This window comes from Chanodichthys erythropterus, chromosome 5 (assembly GCF_024489055.1).
Source record: "Chanodichthys erythropterus isolate Z2021 chromosome 5, ASM2448905v1, whole genome shotgun sequence".
In the NCBI taxonomy this organism is placed as follows: Eukaryota; Metazoa; Chordata; class Actinopteri; order Cypriniformes; family Xenocyprididae; genus Chanodichthys; species Chanodichthys erythropterus.
In genome coordinates, this window is record NC_090225.1 from 1,400,576 (window position 1) to 1,426,887 (window position 26,312).

Genomic DNA, 26,312 nt, shown 5'->3' on the forward strand with positions numbered 1-26,312 from the left:
CGTTTGCAAAATAAAAGTCTGTGTTTACGTAATATATGTGTGTGTTCTGTGTATAATAATTATGTATATATAAATACACACACATACATGTATAAATTTCAGAAATATAAATATTTGTATATAATTTATATTACATATAAATATAAATATTTTATATATATAAATATAGCATTTTTCTTAAATAAATACATTTATGTGTCTGTAATTTATATGTACATAATTTTTATACACAGAACACACACATATATTACGTAAACACAGACTTTTATTTTGTAAACTCATCCCTAGTCTCAAATATATACTTTATAATCCAATTATCAGAATTTTACATACGTAACATAATTTAAATGACCTCTCTGTCAACATGTATTGCAGGGCTGGTGCAAACATATCCGCATCTCCGCTGTCATTTTTGTTGGGTTTATTTTGTTATTGAGAGGAAAGCGCGCAGCATATATTTACATAATCATCTAAACGTCGCTCTCATCAGAGTGGATGGTGTCCGAACATTCATTAACATTTATAATACCGCAACTGTATTTCAAACTTCTTTTTACTTCTAAGCGAAGAACGAAAAAGAACTTTGGTGTATCGAGTATCGAAATAAATGTGGCTGCAGTACACTTAACGGCCACTGGTGTCACTAATAACGACGGTTTCTGAATTCTACATGCAGCCCCTTTAACAGTTTGTTGTCAGTATACAGTAGCAGAGAATCAAAGGTGAAATCAAGCAGAAAAAAAACTGAATTCAGAAAGAATGGAAGGTTACAGTAACAGATTCACATGATTATGTTTTAGAGAATTGGAAGTTCTAACACAAGGTTGTACTTTCCTAAGTGCCTGTTGACTTTAAAAGATCTTTGATTAGGCCTTACAACAAAAACATGACAAACTGTTCCTCTGGTCAATCAGGACATCCTTATTACAAGAAAACACCACTGAAACTTTGAACAACAGGAAACAATAGAAACTAAACTTAGATTTCAATTGTTGAGTAAAGATTGACACATGTTGTTGGGGCAGAAAAATAAAAAGTCATTCTAAGGGTTGCCTTTTTTAAGCATCTTTAATGGCATTGCACAAAAAATAGATTTTGACTAAAGTATTTTAAGCTTAAGTTTATCTAATGAATGTTTTTTGTTTTAGTCAACAATAGCAACACTGCATTTATTTCAATAGCACTCTGCAGCACCAGTAATCTGAACTCTACAGCTCTTATCCACTTACTTTCCAAACTGTTGATGTCATAAAACTTCTTAAATCTATTTTTATCGCCTAGCTTTCTATAGTGATTGTAATTTCCAGTTTTCCTCTAAAGTAATCTGTTGCACATTCCAAGCCGGGTCAAGTCCCCTGGCTAAGATCATTTTCTGCAGTTATGGAAAAAGTGCATAAAACAGATATTGTGAAACTAACAGAGCTTGCAGCGAGCTGCTAAAAAGCTTGTAAGTTTAGTGTCTGCTAACAATTCTATGCATTTGGAATCATAAAAACTATTTAGAGGTGAACTTTGAGAGGGAAAAACTACATGCAAAATCTGTGTGTTTTTTACTGTAGGGCAGTAGGATAAAATCTACTGATGACACGGTGTTTACTCTGATAATTGAGCACTGATGAGAACCACATGACTGCAGTGATTTTCTTTTTTGATCATATCAAGTGGTATAATTGAATCTGTTCCAGTTTTGATTGAGTCACCTATAATTAGACCTCTGAATACTTTTTAACATGATTTTCATTGACTCATCCCACACCACCCAGAAGCTCTAGCATCACCCAGAATACCTTTATATTATACTCTAGGGTTCTTGACTCAATTTTTAAGAACTATTTATGCCATAAAGAGAAATGTCTTAAAGTCAAACTCTGGAGGAACACTGTCCAAAACAGCTGCCTGGAAGTTTCTAGCAAACCTGAAGACCTTGATTATCTGGTTCAGGACGGTGGCCCTCCAGGAACTGAGTTTGACACCCCTGCCTTAAATGATTGCAAAATATTTTCACGTTTAACTGGTTATTTACATTTTTTTTTTCTACTGATAAAGTATGTTTACGTGCTGTTTTATAAAAATAAATAAATTAAAAATGAGTTAAAACAAAGCTATTTCATTAAAACTGAATCTCCTAAAAGGTTCTATATATAAAGCGCCTGATGGGACTTTATTAAAGGGGACATAACATGAAAATCTGACTTTTTCCGTGTTTAAGTGCTATAATCGGGTGCATCTACCAACCCAGAAAACATGAAAAAGGACAACCCTGTAACTTTGTTTTGGCAAGCCTTTCTCTGCAAGCATGTGAAAAACGAGCACAGAACACTATTTAGAGTCTCGTTAGCTTGGATAGATGAACATGACGGCATATGCTAGTGGATGAGTTGAATCAACTCCACAGCAACTACATCAATTTATCCACTAACCATTCAGAAACGTCTAAAAGTTGTAACTTCTTCCTGAGTCTCTCCATCAGTGTCGACTCCGGTTTGAACAATGTAAGGATGAACACTTTCCTCATTTTGGCTGCGTGAGATTCTCCAGCTTTGTTGTTGTTGAGCTGTTAAAGCTCCGCCCTCTTCTGGAAAGCGGAGTTCATTTGCATTTAAAGGGACACACACAAAGCATGTGTTTTGCTCACACCCAAATAGGGGCAAATTTGACGAGCTATAATAAATGATCTGTGGGGGATTTTGAGCTGAAACTTCACACACACATTCTGGAGACTTATATTATATCTTGTGAAAGGGGCATTATAGGCTTTAAGGCTTTTTAAAGAACCTTTTCTTCTAATGGTTTAGCATGGCAGCAGTGAGTTTTGTAGGGAAAAACACCACTCATGGTTTCAGAAAATGCTTAAATGTTTTTGTGGTTAATCTCCTATGTAATCAGTTTCTTGGCAACAAGCGTAAACCTGAGTTATTGTGAAAGCAGGAGTTTTATGGTTAAAGTTTATTGTGCTATAGTGCTGATATTACACACACAAAAGCCTCATTCAGGGGCCCCGGCGTTCCCATAGGGAGCTTTGTAAAGGACGGACCGATCAAACTTTAGGTGGCTGGAGACGAGACATGTGCTCTTTAAAATAAAGACGTTTTAATGGTTATTTGCAGCACTATATGTTGTCTTATTTTAGTTGTACATACAGGTAATGTTATTTATGTTTTTTTTTTTAAGTTGTGATAGTCTTTTCTTCCATATTGTGACATATTTCCGGGTCAATCATGAACGATTCCTTCATTTTGAAGAAATCACAGTTTGTCTGAGGACTGATGATGTTGTGATTGACACAATGAACTGCACTGCTTGTTATTCATATGGAAAACATATAATGTAAAACATAGTTACATAGCTGGTAAAATATTTACACTAAATATAATATATATTTGAGCAATTGGCAGTGTTTTTGCAATTCAGTTGCAATTTCGGACCCTTAGTGTGGGACAGAAGGGCTGCTGTATATCTAGGTCATAAATAAGTTTAAAATGGCTTTTTATCTGGCTCTGAATCTGAAAGTTGATTCATTTCAATTCAGTTTGTAGATCTTGTTTGAAGATCAATTCAGTTTGAAGATCAGATCAGATACGCCCATTTCTTTGTTTAAAAAGTGCATGTTTTATCTCTCCTTTACAAGACAAAAAGACTCTAAGATTGCAGTAAAAATACATTGCGGTCCACTTCCTTCAAAGTGCATTATTACTGGAATTGATTCAAACAATGTGAACACAGAAACTCTCATTCTCTTTCCATGTTGAACTCGGGCTCACTGTCCTTCTCCACACAATGGATGCATTACGTAATGCGCACACAAACACTTTCTTTCTCTCTCTGGATGCTGTGATGTGCGTTTCCATTAAGAGGGAACTAGTTAGAGCTAGATATGACAGTTTCCCATGTGAGGACTAGCCAATAATTACTGCTCAATTTACAAAATGTCCACACAAATGCTGAGTTCGGTAAAGCCATTATGAAACTGCGAACGTGCTTAATCATTCAGAACATGTTATACACTGGCTACACTTGTGTTTAGATGCACTTGCATGCTCAATGCAAACTCAAAACTTGACATTTAAATATAAAAAAGATGCATCACTTCCTTCCAATAACAAATCAACTAGACAACAGATTTCATATACCAAACTTATCCCTGCCTATTCAAAAACTGAAATAAATGGATAGTTGCAAGGGTGTTGCTATTATATTTTGGGAGGATTAATGATTTTTAGAAGATGTAAATAAAATGAAGATGATTGGAATACGTTTTACAAAAACATGCTGTTTCACTCATATTAGTACTTATGAATTTCATATTTAAAGGCATATTATGTAAAATGTTCTCATTAAAATATCCAAGCACAGTTATATATTTTGTTCAGTTGTGTACTTGCATTATCCCAAAAATTGCAGCCTCTGCAATTCGATAATCTGATAAGCCATGATCCGATTACAGTTTGATTTTGATTAATTTAGCAGCCCTAGTTGCTGGGATGTTGTTCAGCAGTTTAAATAGATAATACCATGCTATTTACTTGGTTTTTCAAGCATAGTTGCCGATTTACATTTCTGCTGGTGGATGCCCACACACAAAACAAAATATGGAAGCTTGTTTCTGCCATGAAATAAAAAAACTTCTGACTTTTTTCTCACAATTGTGTGATATAAACTCACAACTGTAAGATATAAAGTCAGAATTGCGAGATATAAAGCCAGAATTTCGAGATATAAAGTCAGAATTGCGAGATATAAAGTCAGAATTGCCTGATATAAAGTCAGAATTGCCTGATATAAAGTCAGAATTGCCTGATATAAAGTCAGAATTGCAAGATTTAAAGTCAGAATTGCGAGATTTAAAGTCAGAATTGCAAGATTTAAAGTCAGAATTGCCTGATATAAAGTCAGAATTGCAAGATTTAAAGTCAGAATTGCGAGATATAAAGTCAGAATTGCCTGATATAAAGTCAGAATTGCCTGATATAAAGTCAGAATTGCAAGATTTAAAGTCAGAATTGTGAGATATAAAGCCAGAATTGCGAGATATAAAGCCAGAATTGCGAGATATAAAGTCAGAATTGCGAGATATAAAGCCAGAATGGCGAGATATAAAGCCAGAATTGTGAGATATAAAGCCAGAATTGCCTGATATAAAGTCAGAATTGCGAGTTATAAAGTCAGAATTGCGAGATATAAAGTCAGAATTGTGAGATATAAAGCCAGAATTGCGAGATATAAAGCCAGAATTGCGAGATATAAAGCCAGAATTGCGAGATATAAAGCCAGAATTGCGAGATATAAAGCCAGAATTGCGAGATATAAAGCCAGAATTGCGAGATATAAAGCCAGAATTGCGAGATATAAAGCCAGAATTGCGAGATATAAAGTCAGAATTGCCTGATATAAAGTCAGAATTGCGAGATATAAAGTCAGAATTGCGAGATATAAAGTCAGAATTGCCTGATATAAAGTCAGAATTGCAAGATTTAAAGTCAGAATTGCGAGATATAAAGTCAGAATTGCCTGATATAAAGTCAGAATTGCGAGATATAAAGTCAGAATTGCCTGATATAAAGTCAGAATTGCGAGATATAAAGTCAGAATTGCGAGATATAAAGTCAGAATTGCCTGATATAAAGTCAGAATTGCGAGATATAAAGCCAGAATTGAGAGATATAAAGTCAGAATTGCGAGATATAAAGTCAGAATTGCCTGATATAAAGTCAGAATTGCGAGATATAAAGTCAGAATTGCGAGATATAAAGTCAGAATTGCCTGATATAAAGTCAGAATTGCGAGATATAAAGTCAGAATTGCGAGATATAAAGTCAGAATTGCGAGATATAAAGTCAGAATTGCGAGATATAAAGTCAGAATTGCCTGATATAAAGTCAGAATTGTGAGATATAAAGTCAGAATTGCCTGATATAAAGTCAGAATTGCGAGATATAAAGTCAGAATTGCCTGATATAAAGTCAGAATTGCGAGATATAAAGTCAGAATTGCCTGATATAAAGTCAGAATTGCGAGATATAAAGTCAGAATTGCGAGATATAAAGTCAGAATTGCCTGATATAAAGTCAGAATTGCGAGATATAAAGTCAGAATTGAGAGATATAAAGTCAGAATTGAGAGATATAAAGTCAGAATTGCGAGATATAAAGTCAGAATTGCCTGATATAAAGTCAGAATTGCGAGATATAAAGTCAGAATTGCGAGATATAAAGTCAGAATTGCCTGATATAAAGTCAGAATTGCGAGATATAAAGTCAGAATTGCGAGATATAAAGTCAGAATTGCGAGATATAAAGTCAGAATTGCGAGATATAAAGTCAGAATTGCGAGATATAAAGCCAGAATTGCGAGATATAAAGTCAGAATTGCGAGATTTAAAGTCAGAATTACTTAATAAATTCAGAATTGCAATTCTGACTTTATTACTCTAAATTGTGAGAAAAAGTCAGAATTATAAGATAAAAAGTCGCAATAACCTTTTTTTATTTAGTGGCGGAAACAAGCTTCCATAACAAATGCCCATTCTCATAAATCAGTAATTAAAGGTGCAGTAGTGATCTGGGAAATGCTATCGTTAGCCTGCTAGCATTGAAAGCATACGATCCCACCCTTCCTGCAAATCGCCGTCCAAAGCCACGCCTCCTCCAAAACACCACACACATAATGCACTCTAGATATTTGTCATTAAAATAACGTTATAGAAACTGCCTCAATTGAACTATAAAACACTGCAATCCATTTATATAATATCTCGTATTTTTCCGTGGGTGCTCAACCATTTCAGTGGGAGCTCGAGGTACTTTGAATATGTTGGAATTACCATGGTACATGCCCAAAAAACTTCTTGTACTCTTTTGTTAGTGTTGTTGTAGTAGACCCTGTCGAGAGTGATCTCAGATTCTGCTGGATCCGAATGCAGAGCCTGCTAGCATGGCTGTTTTCCAAACCCAATAATTACAGGCCGTCAGAAATGTAGCGTATACTTTATGGCACCCGGACGACTTGCAATCTGTTCAGCCTACTTGCATGTCTTTTTTGTAACCAAAAGTCAGTTTCTTTTTAAAGCTATGACTTTTGCAAATGGCCTGAATTTAGTCAGTTAGATTTATGAAAAGAAGTTTGGAGAGACTCCATGTGTATACTTTATTCAGTCATTTTTCTGATGAACTAAAGCTAAAAATATGAACTTGACTTCACAAAATGTTTGTCCTCATATCTGGCATTTGATTTAGCTGACAATGAGTCCATTTGCTTTTCAAAAACATACTCATCGCAATTAGTTCGTTTCAAACATGTGGTTTGTACGTCACTTGGGCTTTTTTAAACTAAATCTTCTCTGGGTAAGATCAAGAAAAAGGTTAAACATCTGACTGTTTATTGTCTTCTTGAAAGAGGTCTACCTCAAAAATAATTAGTGCCAGTTGGTTTTAGCAAATTAGGTATAATTTAGGAATACTGGAGCATTTATATTCAAGAAACCTTGCTTTTCCAAGTCCAGAATGAACCCATAATCATACAGTGAATTAAATACTGACATCTATTATTTAAATTTGCATTTTTTTTTTTCCAGACGGGAATTTCAATAGCATAGTTCAGTCACTGTGGCGCTTGAAAACGGAGGCACGATCTGTCCCACTGACAGTCAGAGATAGACACGTTTGATACTAAGAAACATGTCAACAACAAAACAAGCAGCTTCCTGTCAGCTCCAATGGAGGAAGCAATGTGTCCTTTGTGACCGAGTCTCTGGGTATGGGCAGAAATGCACTCGCACAAAAGGGATATTATGGTTGGGCTTGTGTCAGAGTGGGACTGGAGTGTTGGCGTGGAGTGGCACTGAAAGACTCGTACTGTGAGGCGGTGAAAGTTACGCAGTCCTGCATGTGCTCAAACTCACGATTGATGCAAACCTTGGTGTTGATTGTATGTCACCTGGAGACTCACATCACTTTTATTTTTGTTTTGACCACCATTAGTGGCACCAAATGGATTTAATATGATCTGTTTAGCATTTTTGAAAAAAATAAATAAAAATAAATAATAATATAAAAAATATAAAAAATAAATTAAGTGATGCTTAATTGTGCAAAACTCACAGCCAAGATTATAGACTGCTGTGGATCGTTTCCAGATCAGTTTCTAAATTTGTTGAACGACATTTATAAGGTCTACATTCATGTAATTCGACGTCAACTAAGTCGCTGATGACGTCATTAATCAACAAATAAGCCTGAACCTCGAGCTGAGACTCGAATGGGGGTTGCCTTGTGCACAGCTATGGCATATGACAATGCTGCCCACTAGGCTATTGTCCTACATAACAGCTTATTTTTGATATGATATGAATGCATTATGGGGCGTTCACATCAGATGTGAGTTGCGTGAATAAATCGCGCTATTCGTGCGTAGTTGGACGCTTAAACATTTAGAGTTTACTTGCTTCATTTGCACATGAAATTCACTACACAACAGATGTGTCCCTCACACTCTTCCACTTCTTTCTGCACTCTTCCTCTGAATAAACACATTACCATCAGCGGGAAAGTAGTTTTAAAATATGGCGAATAAGCTCAATTTACTGGCTTGTAGTGTCAATATGTTTATATATATATATATATATATATATATATATATATATATATATATATATATATATATATATATATATATATATATATATATATAGCTCAAATTGAGTAAAAAGCATTTTTTACAACTTACTGCGTGAGATTCTACAGCTTTGTTGTTGTTGAGCAATTGTAGCGCGAGCTGTTATCGGGCGTTCACACCAGATGCGACTTGCGCGAATAAATTGCACATAGTTGGAGGCTTGAACATTTTGAGTTTACTCTCTTCATTCGCACGTGAAATTTAAATATGTGTCCCTCAGACTCTTCCACTTCTTTCTGCACACTTCCTCTGAATAAACACATCAACTCATCAGCAGGAAAGTAGTTGTAAAATACGGCGAATAAGCTCAATTTGCCGGCTTTAGCTAGCTTATAGTCTCAATATGTATATATATATAGCTCAAATTGAGTAAAGAGCTTTATTTTTACAACTTACCAGATTCTTCGACCTCCTTACTCACTTTCTTCCAAGCAAGATCCTTTTTATTCCTGTTTCTATAAAAGTATGAAGATGTATCGTACAGCTCTGGGTATCCACATACAGCTACGATGATTGTTTCGGATTTTCATTGTTGTTTCAGATTTCTGCCTCTGCTTGCTACGTCGTAATCAAGTCACTACTAGAGCAAGCTCCGGATTGGTTAACGCGGTGCGAATATTTGCCAAAGTTTGGATTTTTCAACTTGCGTGATTCACGCGTTACGCGCGTCAAGCGCCTGAAGCACTAAATTCACGCCGCCTCATTTGCACGAATCACGCCGCAGGATGTCTATCGCGTCTTTGCATTGATTTAACATGTAAATCACTCGCGCTTACCACTTCATTCGCGTCTGGTGTGGGTTTTAGTTACTAAGAAATATGCTAGAACTTTTCAGTTTCTATGCTATTTTATTGATAAATCACAGACAATACATTTCTGCGCTATGGAATGATTTGTGTGATGTGTGTTATACTGTCTGTATGTGTGTGCGTTACACTTCAGCATATATTCGTGTAGATGGGCGATTAACTAGCTGTTTAAAATGTGCATTCTCCCGATTAATTTTGAGCATCCAGATTGTATAATCAAACATATCTTGCATAGCGCTCTCGATATTTTACTGTTGGAAACATAGCGTAAAAGTAGACTTCAAAGATATCTTTACCTGTTGCGCCCTCTATAGGACATGACCAGCAGCTAGTCAATGTCAAGCTTAAAGCGTCATGGCAGTGTTAAAGTCGACTAGTCTGTGCAACCGCTAATTTCTATGTGTGTTATGTACAGTGTTGAGGATAATGCATTACTAGTAACTTGAGTTATGTAATCAGATTAATTCTTCAAGTAACTAGTAAAGTAACGCATTAATTTTTCAATTTGCAACAAAATATCTAAGTTACCTTTCCAAATAAATAACGCAATCGTACTGACCTCAAACATTTGATTATTGTACAATTCTTAAAACCATGAGTAGTAATAATAGTTAGTAAGCACCACTGATTGTCCCAAACAGGCTCCCATCTTCATATTAACATAAGAGTGAAAATGATAGAATTGTTTTCTTCTCTGCAGGTGTTGATGCTCCCACACAGTTCAGCTGTGAAGCTCACAACGAGAAGGGCCTCACAGTGTCCAGAGAAGCTCACATCAATATCAAAGGTAAAGCCAACAGGGTGCTGAACCCGAGAACAGGGTTATATTCATGTTAGGAATACTTGACAATGTGCCATTGAATTATTATAAAAACACTGCACACCTTGTGTAGGACTCATTTCTTACGCATCTCATCCCAAGTCTTCATTGATAATTCCAAAATTAGTAACGGAGGCTTTAGCTGTTGATAGCAGACTATAGCGAAACTGTAAGTTTATCTGCTTCAAGAACAGCAGCGTAATTACCTCGCTAGTGAGAAATGTCATGTTGCTAAACTCAAAAGTTGTTAAACTATTTTACTACTACAATCGCCAGAGCAGCGCTGACAACGTTTCTGTGCGAGTGCGTCGGTACTGTATGTGTGAGTGGGAGAAAAAGAGTATGTGCTTTCCGTACATAATACAATGTAATTTTGTGGCAAAAGCATGGAAATAATTTGTTGTTTTTATCCTATTGTTTACCATATTTATTTGATTGGTCAGTGTCGTTGCTGTTGTCGGACCTTTGAAATAACTTGAATAATTTGTGATATGGAACTGTAATGTGGTCAAGACCTGACTGGTTTTCCTTTAGAATGTTCGTCAACCAATCAGATTCAAGCATTCAGCAGCCCTGTAGTATAAATACTATTATAGTATAATTTATATGCTGTAGTATTTTTAGATTTTAGTGTTCATTTTAGTTACGTTTTAGGTATTTTGTAATGTGTTTATTCGTTTTTTTATGTTTTAGTTTTAGCTATTTCTTACTTCAACTTGAACTTATATTACTACAATAGTAGTAGGCAGCATTTTTTATTTTAATTTTTTAAGTTTAAGTTCTTCATCTAATATTTATATTTCATTGTATTTCAGCTTTATTTAAATTAACAGAAGTGATTTTTAATAGTTAACATTTAAGGATTAGTTCACTTGATAATTTACTCACTTCCATGTCATCCAAGATGTTCATGTCTTTCTTTCTTCAGTTGAAAAGAAATGACGTTTTTTGATGAAAACATTCCAGGATTTTTCTCCATATAGTGGACTTCACTGGGGTTCAATGGGTTGAAGGTCCAAATGTCAGTTTCAGTGCAAAAGAGCTCTACATGATCCCAGACGAGGAATAAGAGTCTAATCTAGAGAAACCATCTGACATTTTCTAAAAAATAACATTTATATACTTTTTAACCACAAATGTTCATCTTGCACTGCTCTGTGATGCTCCACGCATTACGTAATCATGTTGGAAAGGTCACACGTGACATAGGCAGAAGTACCGATCCAGTGTTTACAAAGCGAACGTGCAAAAAAAGGTAAAGAACAAAAAAAGGAAAAACGTTGTCGGACGGTTTGAAGTTGGAGGAGAAAGGTGACCTTTCCAACATGATTACGTCATGCGTGGAGCATCACAGAGCAGTGCAAGACGAGCATTTGTGGTTAAAAAGTATATAAATGTTATTTTTTAGTAAATGTCCGATGGTTTCTCTAGATAAGACTCTTATTCCTCGTCTGGGATCATGTAGAGCTCTTTGAAGCTGCACTGAAACTGACATTTGGACCTTCAACCCGTTGAACCCCAGTGAAGTCCACTATATGGAGAAAAATCCTGCAATGATTTCCTCAAAAACCTCCATTTCTTTCCACTGAAGAAAGAAAGACATGAACATCTTGGATGACATGGTGATATTTGTAATATTTTGTAATATGGCTCTAATTTTTGCTTGAATAATGTTTTTCCAGAGCTTCCTGACAAAGTGTCAAAGGTCACAGTAGTAAAACGCGAGGCCAACAAACTCCTCTTGAGCTGGACTCCGGGACACGATGGCTTCTCTCCTCTCAGCACGTGCTACATCACGGTAAGAGGGACAAAATGAATGAACATTATCAAGGTTATTGTGTTGAAATGAATCCTCTGAGGAACATAGTGTTCAGTTCAGTGTCATCTCTTTTTTTCTGTGATATTTTCCATCCATTTTAACTCACGCCAGGTTGAAATTTTAGTTCTGCTCACCGCTGAAAGCTTCGATTCAGAGGATGTTGTTCATCATCTGTTGTAGGTTCGAGAGCTCGGCCGTGAGCCGGGGAGTCCTACTGCCGTACAAAGTACACCAGTGCCTCCGTTCCAGTATGAAATCAGCAACCTCAAAGCCATGACCTGGTACAACATGAGTGTGTCCTGCACCAATGAGATCGGGCCGTCACCGCCCAGCGCTTGGGTCCAGAGCAACACCACAGAGGGCGGTGAGTCAGATCCCTGGAGCAACTTCCTGGATTATGTGTGAATGCAAAAACAGGATACACTACCGTTTGACAGACGGCAACTTCTTATGTGCACCATTTATTTGATCAATACAGTAAAAACTGTAATATTGTGAATTTGAAGTAACATTTACAATTTTAATATACTTATTCCTGTGATCAAAGCTGAATTTTCAGCATCACTGTCACATGATCCTTCAGAAATCATTCTAATATGATGATTTGCTGCTCAAGAAACATTTCAGATTTTTACTATTTTTACTGTCTTTACTGACCAATTTAATGTAGAGCTGCATGATTCTGGATGAATTGAGAATCACAAATTTTTGTTTAAAAGAGATCATGATTCTGAATACACAACTGTACAAAACACTATATTTATAAAATATTTAATATGAATTACTTTTTTAAAAATCGGATTGAGTGGATGATTCAATGACTCACTCATAAAGACTCCACTTGTTTCATTACTGGATGAATCAGCGCTTTATAATGCAGAATAATGAGCATATCTCACAATTCTGTTTTTCCTTCTAAGAATTGTGAGATAAAAACTTGGATTTGGGAGAAAAAAGTCAGAATTGTGGGATATAATCTCGAAATTAACTTTTGTTATTCTTTTATTCCGTGGCATAATATGTCCCCTTTAAAGATTGATATGCTACTTTGTACTTTCAATTTTTATTATTTTATTTTCAAATAACAAGTAAAAAATGGTGTTATAATCACATCTGTAATATTTCCAAGTAGTGCACACTGGAAAAAGATGATGTGGTTAAATGCCATATGAGGATACCATTTTGCTAATAAGAGAGAGACGAGAAGAGATTTCCTGTAGTATGTAATTCAGTCTTTCATATCCAAGGGTTTTCCAAATGGGAGTGACCTGTAAGTTAGAAATGCTTTTCCTGTGGGGTGTGTCCATAAAGGATTTCCTGTGTTCCTAAAAGATCAGTGAAGAATATTTTTAGTCGCTGATAAGCATTTGTTATACCGTACTGTAATACGATCTGAAATTGGTTTAATGCTTTTTTGTTGGATTCAAAGTAGTGCTTTTGTTTGTGTTTGGTCACAGTTTTGCATGTTGCTCAAGAGATGATTTATCTGAAATGAGTGTAATTTTATTTTTATTGTCAGTTCCATTGGAGGCCCCCCAAAACTTGACTGTTCATGTGAACAATTCCATGATGATGATCCGATGGGAAGCTCCGCCCCCTGACAAGTTGAATGGAATCTTGCAAAGATATGATGTCATTATTAAACACGGGACACATTCAAACAAGGTTAGTGATTGTCAATTGTTTTGTGTATTAACAAAACTGAATTTACTAAATTCTGTCAATGCCTCTGTTTTTATTTAGAACTCAGCTGAAATTCTCTATAATCCCAAAGAAACTGCTGAATTTGTTAAATGATTGTTTTAAGATTCTCTCAAAGAATATGTTTGATATTGAAACTTTTTTATTCACTGTAAATATTTTAGGTTTTAAACAGTAATGAGTATATAAAGGTAACTGGTCTATTTTTATTCACTTTTTGTGCAGTTCACTTAAAAAACATTTTTATTAGTATAAATGTTCATCTTAATATAAAACTGTATGCTTAATTATTCTTGCACAATAAGTATTGCTGTTTTACTAAAGATTTTCTTAGACTTTTAGCTGGTGAAAATATTCACATAATTTCTAATTTACTCTGTGTTTACTTTGCTACAACCAGGGTTATTAACATTAATTAACTAAAAACATAAAAAAAAAGACTTAAAATAAACATTAACTGAAATAAAGTAAATTTAATTTTTTTTTAATTTTATTTTATTTCAGGATTTCTCATTTTCATTTAGTTTAAGTTGAATTACTAAAATAAAACTAAATAAAATAACATTTTAAACGTAATAACTTTAGACATATTTACAAAAAATAAAAATGTTTTACAAAAATTAAAACAGAAAATATAAAAAATAATATTAATTACAAATATTAGCTATAATAGTATATCATTAATACTAAAATAACAACTGAGTTACAACTGAAGTAAACATCCACACATCTGTTCTGTTTAAAACCCCCTAAATACACTTTATGGCATCTTGATATCCTGTACATAACCAATTATTTTTAGTACTCAGTTTATCTACTTCCCCCAAGTTGCCCAGAGCGGCGTTTTGGTCCGTATTGCTCTGAAGACATGAAATTTTCACCAGCTGTGAGGAAATTGGCTAGAGCTGTTAAAATAAAACGGCTGTTCGTGTTTCTAAGATGAAAGTCTGAGATCATTCATTTTTAGTTTCCTTCAGCATGCCAGCCTGCTTGACTTCAGCTGTGTTATTGAATGCCCCTTAAGCGAATGTCTTCATTATGATGTTTCGCCTTTATCATTGCAGATCAGTTTGCAATGTGTGATATTTGCCAGTTTTAAAGTCGGCATGAAACAGTGAAACGCTTTGCAAACAAGAACAAATGTAGGGCGGGACTTGATTTTGTCTGGGGAATTGATTGGATGGTTGTGGTTTCCTATTGGTGGATCTCATGTGAGTGACGGGTTGCCCCGCCCTCATCATCAGAGAAGAGAAGAGATGTTGCAAGAGGGAGGAGAAGATATTCTGATTCAAGATTACGAAAAAAACATGTGCACTGATAAATCATTTATTATAAATAATGCGATATTCCATACAAAAATTAACAATGGCCAATTTTGATTTCATGGTGAGAATTCAAAGGAAGCTTGTTTCCGCCATAAAATAAAAAATGAAATAAAAAAGAATTGCGAGTTATAATGTTGGAATTGTAAGATATAAAGTCAGAAATGTGAGTTTTAAAGTCGAAAATGCGAGTTATAAAGTCGGAATTGCGAGTTATCAAGTTGGAATTGCGAGTTATAAAGTCGGAATTACGTAATATAAAGTCGGAATTGTAAGATATAAAGTCAGATTTGCGAGTTATCAAGTTGGAATTGCGAGTTATAAAGTCGTAATTACGTGATATAAAGTCGGAATTGTAAGATATAAAGTCAGATTTGCGAGTTATCAAGTTGGAATTGCGAGTTATAAAGTCGGAATTACGTAATATAAAGTTGGAATTGTAAGATATAAAGTCAGATTTGCGAGTTATCAAGTTGGAATTGCGAGTTATAAAGTCGTAATTACGTGATATAAAGTCAAAATTGTGAGTTATAAAGTCGAAATTGTGAGTTATAAAGTCAGAATTGTAAGATATAAAGTCAGAATTGCAAGTTATGAAGTTGGAATTGTAAGATAAAAAGTCAGAATTGTGAGTTATAAAGTCAGAATTGTAAGATATAAAGTCAGAATTGCGAGTTATCAAGTTGGAATTGCGAGTTATAAAGTCTTAATTACGTGATATAAAGTCAAAATTGTGAGTTATAAAGTGGGAATTGTGAGTTATAAAGTCAGAATTGTAAGATATAAAGTCAGAATTGCGAGTTATAAAGTTGGAATTGCAAGATAAAAAGTCAGAATTGCAAGTTATAAAGTCGGAATTGCGTGACAAAGTCAGAATTGCAAGTTATAAAGTTGGAATTGCGTGACAAAGTCAGAATTGTGAGTTATAAAGTTGGAATTGTGAGTTATAAAGTTGGAATTGTGAGTTATAAAGTTGGAATTGTGAGTTATAAAGTCGGAATTGTGAGATATAAAAACAGAAATGCGAGATATAAAGTCGGAATTGCGAGACGGTCAGAATTGAGAGATAAAAAGTTGCAATTACCTTTTTTATTATTATTATTTAGTATTATTTATTTAGAAACAAGCTTCCACAGAATTTACCGCATTTTAACAAAACATACTTTAAACACAAATTAGGATGCAAGTGCCACTAGAATAAATAGTTTTCGAAGTAAAGTGTGTAAAGTCAAGTATCATGTGTAAAGCACTGGCAATTTCATGCATTTCTTTCTTTGAAAATTGTATTTGTTCAACTGTTTATTTGCATCTTTGTTCTTATGTTTAATGACAAAGATAAACTAACAAAAATAACTATATTATATAGTATATAAAAGAATTGGAGGAAAGATGCATTGACAAACACTTTATAATCAAATCGTGATGGAATTGTGAGGCAAGTGAAGATTCGCACCTCTAATAGCTGCACTTGTTTAGTTGCGAAGTCATTAGTAAGTCTTGAGCATGATCACTGTTAAAATAACCTGAGGATGTTCCTGTAGTCTGTCACCTCTGAATGCCCTGTGTGGCCAGTGACTGATCATATGGGAGTGGTTTATAAACAGCATGGCATTTATTTCTCTTCTGGCATAATGGCGTACTTCCTTTTTCTGTGCAAGTCACAGGAAACTGACAGTGTGTGGAGAAGTCATTTGTTATTGTCTGTATGCCGTGACTCACAGTGGAATTCATGACGACACATCAATAGCTGCGATCAACAGTCTGTTGTATTCTATAGCCGTGACTGATCTCTGTGATCCATTACTGTGATCTGTGTGAAAACAACAGTAACTGGAAGTGAGTGTCATGCTTTTACACTCACAGCTGGCCTTGGACCGTCACCTGTTGCTCTCCCTCAACAAAATGACCTTGTAATTCATCGAGCAACAATTGCTCATGGACTAAAGTGAATTAAAAGGGTTTTTTTTGGCAAACACTTTATCACAGCACAAGTGTTTGATCACTAAAACCTGTCAAGAGCTTGGTGTTATTTTAGTATTATTTATATATTATTATAGTTTTTATTGATAGTTTGAATTTTTATAAATATAAACATTTTTTATTTTAATTTTAGTTCCTTTTTTATTTTGTTATTTTTATATATTTTTATTTTACTATTTAGGTTTAATTTATTTTTATTTAAGTTTTAGTTTTTATTTGTTTCCAGTTAGAAAATTTTGTGCTTCAGTGTATTTTAGGCAACAGTTATATATATAATATGAATAATATATATATATATATATATATATATATATATATATATATATATATATATATATATATATATATATATATATATATATATATATATATATATATATATATATAATATATGATTTTCATTTAGTTTAAGTTTTTCATTTCATATTTTTATTTTATTTTATTTTAGCTTTATTTCAATTAACAAAAATGTTTTTAATAGTTTTATTTTGGTGCAGGGTCATATTTCACACAAAAAATAAATAAATAAAAATAATAAAAAAATAAATAAAAATAAATAAAAAAAAAAAATTCATAATGACTATTTTTTACATTGTAACCATTATTTTCATACATTATATTTTAATTTATTTTATTTTTTATTTGAATTCATTTTTTCAATTTATTTTTAGAAGTTCCTTTAATGCCTTCATCATGACATTTATGCCTACTTCCATAAAATAATGTAGCTGGTGGCAATTCTTATGCAGATACTGTAATATTTAAATTAATATTTAAATAACAAAATCATTGCATCACAGGTAGATTTCCAAATATAGCTGCGAGCAGCAGTTATCAGGTTCAAGCTCTTTAAGGCTTATAAGCATGTGTAAAAGGTATAATGTTTTAATTAGCAAGCCTGTAACCAACTCAAACATAGATGGAAAAGACCATTTACAGCCAATACAGGCAATTTACCAAAGGAAATATATGGTTTTTAAAGCTTTTTAATGGTTATCAAGGTTGAGCCAAAAACCTTGGACTGGTTCGCCAAAGTTGGTTTTTGAAATGATCTCAAATATTTAGATTCGATGGACAGCGTTGGTCCTAGAGGCAAAGTTGCTCCGAAGGAGGAGTTGTTTCGAATTTCTCACAGGCCTCTAGGGCCGTGATTCAAACAAGCTCTTTCCAATCGGCCTCCGTTAACCTTATCTGATAGTTACTCAAAATTCATTGGCCGATGGTGGACATGTTTTTTGAGATACGTCAATGTCCTCGTAGACAATCAGACAAAGACACTGCATGCCAATTTTCAAGTCAATCAAACTAAAGGTGAAGTAGTTATAGCCATTTCCATGTTTTTTGTCCTGTTATAGCGCCACCAAGTGGCCAATCGCCACATCCTTTTTCACGCAACCACAATATGAGCTCTTACACAGGTGTGCCAAGTTTGATGAAAATACTTCATTCCATTATAGCCATGTTTGTGTGTTATAGCCATTTTAGTAACAGTGGCTCCAACCACTTCGAAAGTTTTGGCGACCCTTAGGGACCGTGAATGTAAATATCAACTTTTTTTTATAATTATTGACAGGCAGACTCTGGAAAATCTCACTGCACTGGTTTGGTTCAGATCAGGTCAAAAACTTAGGAATAGTTTGCAAAAGTAAGTTTTCCAAAAAATCCAAAATACCCCAAAATGTCGCTGATGAAGCAGTTATGAGCCATTTCGTGCTTTTCTCTGCTGTAGCTCCCCCGTCAGGCCAATTGGGGCGAGCATTGGTGACGTTGTAGACGGTGTGAGTACTACCAGCCCTCAATGTTTCAAGTCTCTACGACTTACGGTTTGGTCTGCAGGATCACTTTTAGTGGAGAATGCTGATCCTTGGAAATTTTAACAATTACAATAGAGTTTCAGAGCTACGCACTTGTCTTTAACCCCTAAAGATAGTAGCTGGGAATATGCATTGATTGTTAAACTCTTGAAGAAGTCCAAATAAATGCGCACTACAGATCTTTAGATGATTGAGAGGGTACTGTGTTGCAGGAGGTCAGTGTCTGGAGAGTGTGTAAGAATTAGAGTTGGCATGTTTGAGAAACATGTTGTTTTAAGCTTAGGTTGAATATAACTGCTGAGTTGGCTTTTCTGACCGTAATCCGAGGGTTCCTTCAACAAATGGAGGGCAAGGATTGAAAAACTTCAGGACCAGTAAAAAACAGGAAGCTATTATGTGAGCTAGACGAGCAGAAGTGGCTTATCACTGTGGCTGGGCAGGATTTGGGGTTTATTTTTCTTTCTAGCATGTGTTGATTCTCATGCAGGAATGGTTTAGGAGATAAACATGCAAGTATTACAATATTTAATAATTAAGATAATCAAGTTCATCCTAACACACCTGGAGGAGATGCAGATTTATGGTTTTAAAACCATAAACCACTTACATTCAGAAATGAATTACATGCACCCTAAATACCCTAAACTGGCCAAAAACTTCTCAGGGCCCCTAGAATGACTCACTTCTTGTTTCAAGAACAGCAGATGCAGTTTTTCACGAATGACACCATGTGAAGACTCACTGTCTCAGTTTAAGTGTAAGTGTCAGCATGTCTGATATATTGGAAACAGAAGTGACAACTTTACGCAACCAGCACATGGATGTCACATGCGTCTCTGTGTTAACCTGAACCTCCCTGTGTCCTCATGCTCACCACTCGTGAATCAACAAAAAACAGCTTCTCTCTTTGTTTTGACACTGTTGAGGTTTTTCTTTTTTGCAATGATAAACTATATTTCCATAATAATAAAAAAGAGGAAAGATTTGGGCTCTACTAGAATAGTTTCTCAAGCTTGAATATTCAATAAACATACTTCTCAGCCTGTCAGTAACGCTCTGTTGGCCCTGTCCCAAATGGCACACTTTATATGCACTTTCGGACTTGTGGACTTGTGTCCGTCAATTCCATGAGAACGACCCAGTTGTCATTTTAGGTTTCAGAAGGGTGCTCATGAGCGCCCCCTTTGCGGTCGATATGCGCCCACGATGCACTTTTGCCGAGCCCGCACTGAAGCGTGCTCCACAGCAGACTTCTTCCTGACAGTCATAGCGCCGTTATGTTAAGTGTTTAGTGTACCGTTTGGGACAGCGCCGTTTAGTTCCTGTTTCGATGAAGCCCCTCCTTCTGAAAAGCACAATGTGCTCTGATTGGTTGGCTGGACCAGTGAGTTGTGATTGGGAAATGTCCCGCCCCTTACCATAACCAATGTTGGGAAAAGTTACTTTTAAAAGTAATGCATTACAATATTGCGTTACTCCCTAAAAAAGTAACTAATTGCATTACTTAGTTACTTTTTATGGAAAGTAATGCGTTACATTTATTTTTTTTTTTGCTTTACTATTCCTTATCTGAGCTATTTGTTGGTGTTTTTTTTTTAATAACAACAAAAAAAAGTTCTATTTTTTCAAATGCTAAAGGTTTATTTCACCCAAAAATTATTTTTCAACCCAAAAAAGTAACTCAGATATTTTGTTGCAAATTTAAAATTAATGTTACTTGAAAAAAGTAATCTGATTACGTAACTCGCATTACTTGTTACTGACCAAAATCGCGAACAGGGTTGCCAGGTTTTCCCAACAAAACCCGCTCAATTTATACTCAAAACTAGCCCAATTGTATTACAGGGGGCCTTCCACAGTAAAATTCACATTTTTGGTAGGGTTCTCCTGGTAAAATTTGCATTCCAGAGGCTAAATATCATGTTATTTGGGGTCAATTCAACCGGCAGACATGAAAAACAACCTTGACAACAGTGTAAAAGTAGCCTAATTCTGCGGGAAAACTGCAGACTTGGCAACACTGACTGCGAGTTTCAGCACACTACTAACTAACTCAACCAGGCCCGCCCCCTTTTTTACATATACTTGGGCAGGAATTATTTAAATGAGTAATATTGTGATACGTTCATTCCTGGAAAAAACTCAAGACTACAGTGGAGTTGTTTTAAGGAGTTCAGAAACCGTGCGCACTGAAATAGAGAAGAACTCCCATTAGAGGGACTTTGGAAACCTTTTTTATGCTCAAACAGCAACATTACACATTAAAGAAAGATGAATATGTTAAAAAGCATAATAGGACCTGTTTAAGACCCATACTATACCTGCTTGGACCTGCATGGAGATTCAGACTTGTCTATGCTAAAGACTTTTGACAATACAATGATGTAAAAAAAAAATCTAATTTTGTTCTAATGGTAAATGTGTGTGAATATGTGTGTGTTTCAGATTCACAGTATCACCACAGAGGCCGCAGTGACCCTGCAGGTGTTCAACATCACATACAGTGTGGAGGTCGTGGCCTGCACGCAGAGCGGCTGTGGGACCAAAAGTTTGCGCCACTGGCTCTTTGTACCAGAAACTGGTGAGCAGATGCAAGAACATTCCTCTGGGTTTTACCATTAATGAAATATTGCAATGCTGTGGCACTGCAAGAATAAAAAAAGTTAGTGATGTTTACCTGTCTGTGAAGCATTTGGTCTTTTGCTTTGTTTTGTTTGTCTTGATGCTTTCGGGAATACTAGTCAAACCATTAATTAAGTGTCCCACGTAACAATCGTAACAGTCTTTTCAACCACTCGGTATCATTATTTCTGTTCGAATAATTCAAATTATCACAGAAGTACTGGGATAAATGTTTATAGTTTGAATATAAACACTGATTTCTACAGTAGCGATCAAGTAAAGATGTATTATTACATCGTTACACCAGTAGGTGGCGACAAGCGTGACTGTTAAAAATGTATTTGTCATTGAATCATTCACTCGAGATTCATTTAAAACCACTGATTCATTTATTAATGAAACAAGTGAGTCATTGAATCATTCATTCAAATAAATTATATTATAAAAATATTTTTTTAAATAGACTGCAGCAATTAAAATTTGTCAGAGCCTCGAGGTAATTACATGTTATTTTGTTAAGTTGTCCATTCAGAATCGGGGCAGGATCGTGATTTTTATTTTTAAAGAAAAATCTTGATTCTCATTTTATCCAGAATCATGCATGTTTATTTATTTATAATATATTATTTCAACTTAATTTCAATTGTATTTGATTTGTATAATATTTATTTGTTTATTTAGGAGGTCTTGTGAATGTAAAAAAAAAATACCAATTTTTTTATTATTATTATTATTTCTATTAAATTAATTTATTATATTTTAGTTTGATATTTTTTTTTATTTAATATTTTGTATTTTTAGGGGATTTTATGGTACTAAATTATATTTACGCTGTAGTTATAATCCATTTGTTCACTTTTTGAGCATAGAAAATGAAATTTCGAACATAAACTGTCATAAATGTTGAATGTGTTAGAGCACAAACTTAATTTTCATCTCTTCAAAGAGGACACTTGACAGATTATTGCTGAGGTGAAAAAAGTTTTTAAAAAGTTACCTTAAACAAGTTACAGAATTTTATGAAAAATGCACAAAAATACTATTTTCAATTTTTATATGAAATGTATATTTTCACACACATGTTTTACTGTAAAACTGCAAGAAAATCAAAGCCATAAATCTAAACAAGTTGTACTCCAATTTTGAGCTTGATATCTCAAAAAATGAGCTTTCAGTAAGATTTTGTTTGGCCGCAGTACCAAACGGTTCCACTAGATGAAATTCATCCTCCGTAAAATGTTTTGGTCAAAAATGACCGAAGAATACCAGAAGGTTAAGTACTTACCAGCCTATAAATGTAGTCCATGTCAATTCTAATGAAATCCCATTAGTGAGATAATATTAATACTAATATATTGTGTGTAACAATGAGGGTGTTTAGCATTCTTGAAAGTACATATGCCAGTGTTATTGTTTATGCTGTTGTTTATACACGCACATGTGTTTCGCTTTCAGAATCGCCCGAATCTCCATCCTCGACGCCAGTTTCCAACCGTTCCGACTCGGTGTACATTGTGCTTGGAGTGGTTTGCGGGTTCTGTCTGTTGATGATGGTCATATTTGGCATGGTGTGGTTGCGCAGTAACTCTTTTTTGCTGTAAGTTTCTTTTTTTGTCATTTCTTCTTTTTTTTCACAGTCAAAATGTATTCAAGTAAACCAGTGGGATTTTGATTTCAAGTTCCTGTTCCTCAATCATTACTGCATGTTTTTCCAAAGAAAAACAACTTTGCTTTTCATCTGACGTCATAATATTAGCATCATAATAAAGTACGGAAGCTTGTTTCTGTCATGGAATAAAACATAAAAAAGGTGACATAAAAAAAGCTCACAATTGTGAGTTTATGTCCCTCTCAAATTTCTGAGAAAAAAGTCAGAATTGTGAGGTATAAACTCGCATATTAAGGGTTTTTTTTTCTCTCAGAATTGCGAAAAGTCTCACCTTTTTTTCGATTTCTTTGGGTTGCAAATGTTATTTAATTTACTTCACTTTTCACTGTCCGAATGCATTGTTTTACTGAGGCATTTCACAATCATTTAGTACTTTGTCTCTGTATTTCATTGCTGTAATTGTTGTTAAATCTCAGTGATTTTCAGATGCCTTTTCATTCTAAGAATGAAAAACAAGAGCTATTTTAGGAACCAGAGTATGTTCATCTTAATGTACTTGGGACAAGAAATTGAAGGCTTCAGGATAGAAAAGTAGGGGGAAGGTTGCAGTGCTTGGTCTGTAAAAACAGCACGTCTTCTTAGTAAAACAAAATTAGGGAGTACAGAGTTGGCCAAAGCAGTGCTTCAAATTAGCTCTGGTTGCTTGCGAGTGAGACTAACAACAACATCCCGTTTTCATCATTATCTGGATTCCTTGAACAGCCTCTGGCTGACTTTACCTATATTGTGCTGTGGGGGTTGTGGAAGCTCTGGGTTAAAGATCCACAAAGTTACTAACCAGAAGTTAACAGTTCGAGGACCTTTTTCAGGACTCCAGACTGCATCTAAAATTATAATTATGGAAGCTTGTTTTTTTTTTTTAAATAAAAAAAGGTAATTGCAACTTTTTATCTCACAATTCTGACTTTTTTTTTTTTTCAGAATTGCAAATTATAAAGTTAGAATTGTGAGATATAAAGTCAGACCGAATAGGGGTAGCACACTTCTCCAAGAAGTAGGCATGTGACGGTATCAAATTTTCATGTTGCGATTAATTGCTGAAGCTTTTATCACGGTATACGTTATTATCACGATATTGAAATAAGTTGCAAAAAAAGTGTTGTCATAGTATAACTGGTTTAAGAACTTTTTTTGTAATAAAAATAACTCTGAATGTTTAAATACAATAATACAATACACAAAAAAATATATATAAAGTCAAATTTTCAAACAGATTAAAGTGCAAAAGAATTAGGCCATAAAGAACAACAGGAAACACTTTACAATGAGGTCTCATTATTTAATGCATTAACTAAAGATTGAGCAATAGCTACATTTGTTACAGAAAGTGTTATTTTTTGTTAATGTTAGTTTAGAAACACAACTGATCATTGTTAGTTTTATCTCAGGTCCATTAAATAAGTTCTTTTGATTTTAGTAATGTTATTAAACAGTAACTAAGAACTTAACATTAACTAAGAATAATTTGCTTTATAAGTATTTTTCATCGTCACTCCATGGATTAACATGTTATCTAATGAAGCTGCATGTCTTCAAGTTTTACTGAACAATAACAAATAATCAGAACATTTCTAATCATTCGGCATGTTGTAGTCCAGATTAAAATATATGTTTGAGGCATTTTAAAAACCTCACCAGCGCAGTTGCTTTGTTTCCGGGGTTTCTGGGGTAACCGCTGCATTTCTGCTGTTCCATCAGCGCCCTCTGCTGTCAGAGAGTGAACGCGCTCTTTCATTCAGCGCGTCTCCTTCACTCGTTCTGCCATGTGCTTCTCGTGCACGTTGGGCTTGTTTACATCTGACAACATCTCACTTCATTCGCGCGTGAAATTCACAACAGATGCGAATTCGCGTCATGGGAATAGTCAGCAGGAAATAAGTTGTAAAATACAGCGAATAAGCTCAATTTACCAGCTTTAGCTAGCTTATAGTCTCAATATGTATATATATATATAGCTCAAATTGAGTAAAGACCGTTTTTTACAACTTACCAGATTGTCCGACCTCCTCACTCACTTTCTTCCAAGCAAGATCCTTTTTATTCCGTTTCTATAAAAGTACGACGATGTATCGTACAGCGACGATGATTTTGTCCTCCATTGTTGTTTCGGATTTCTGCATCCGCTCGCTACGTCGTAATCGCGTCACTACTAGAGCAAGCTCCTGATTGGTTAACGCAGCACGAATATTTGCTAAAGTTCTGATTTTTCAACTCGCGTGATTTGCGTGAATCACGTTACGCGCATCAAACGCCCGAAATGCTCAATTTGCGCAAATCACGCCGCAGGATGTCTATCGCATCTTTGCATTGACTTAATGGGGCGTTCACACCAGACGCGACTTACGAAAATAAATCACGCTATTCGCGCATAGTTGGACGCTTGAACATTTTGAGTTTACTCGCTTCATTCACACATGAAATTCACTTCACAACAGACGCAAATTCACGTCATGAGAGGGGCTTCTGCCAGGCGGCTCCAGTCTCGTTTCTGCACACGTCATCTGAATAAACACATCAACTCGTCAGTGGGAAAGTAGTTGTTAAATACAGCGAATAAGCTCAATTTGCTGGCTTTAGCTAGCTTGTAGTCTCTATGTCTGTATGTATGTATGTATGTGTATATGTATGCGGCACAAATATTCGCCAAAGTTCAGATTTTTCAACTCGTGCGTTTCGCGCAAAATCACACGTTAAGCGCGTCAAACGTCCGAAACACTCCACTCACGCGAATCGCGTCATTTGCGCTGCTGGATGTCTATTCGCGTCTTTGCATCGACTTAACATGTAAATCACTCGCACTCAACGCTTCATTTGCATCTGGTGTGAACGCACCAGAGAACTCCAAAAGTGGGCAGTACCTCCAACAGGGGCGGAGTCTCCACATGCAAAGACCTTCGCTGATTTGCATTTCAAAATAAAAGTTCATAAATTAAACACAGTTTCTCCACTGAAACCTGACGAAGTGTCTGTCCCTGCAGCGCGAACTGGCCTGTACATGCAACGATTATAATTACATTTAGGCAATATTGCAATTAAACTTTACCTCACACAAACACAATATGTGATATAATAAGCTCTATAATTGC

The 26,312-nt window shown here is 35.0% G+C and overlaps 1 protein-coding gene across 1 annotated transcript in view; it reads left to right on the forward strand.

Moving 5' to 3' along the window:
• The window catches only part of mertka (c-mer proto-oncogene tyrosine kinase a), a 46,794-nt gene that overhangs the window by 11,668 nt on the left and 8,814 nt on the right, over positions 1-26,312 (forward strand). Inside the window, exons 5-10 of the mRNA XM_067385601.1 lie at positions 10,180-10,266; positions 11,982-12,097; positions 12,299-12,482; positions 13,638-13,783; positions 21,381-21,516; positions 23,013-23,154. Of these exons, the coding sequence (XP_067241702.1) occupies positions 10,180-10,266; positions 11,982-12,097; positions 12,299-12,482; positions 13,638-13,783; positions 21,381-21,516; positions 23,013-23,154 (811 nt within the window). The remainder of the gene's footprint in view (positions 1-10,179; positions 10,267-11,981; positions 12,098-12,298; positions 12,483-13,637; positions 13,784-21,380; positions 21,517-23,012; positions 23,155-26,312) is intronic.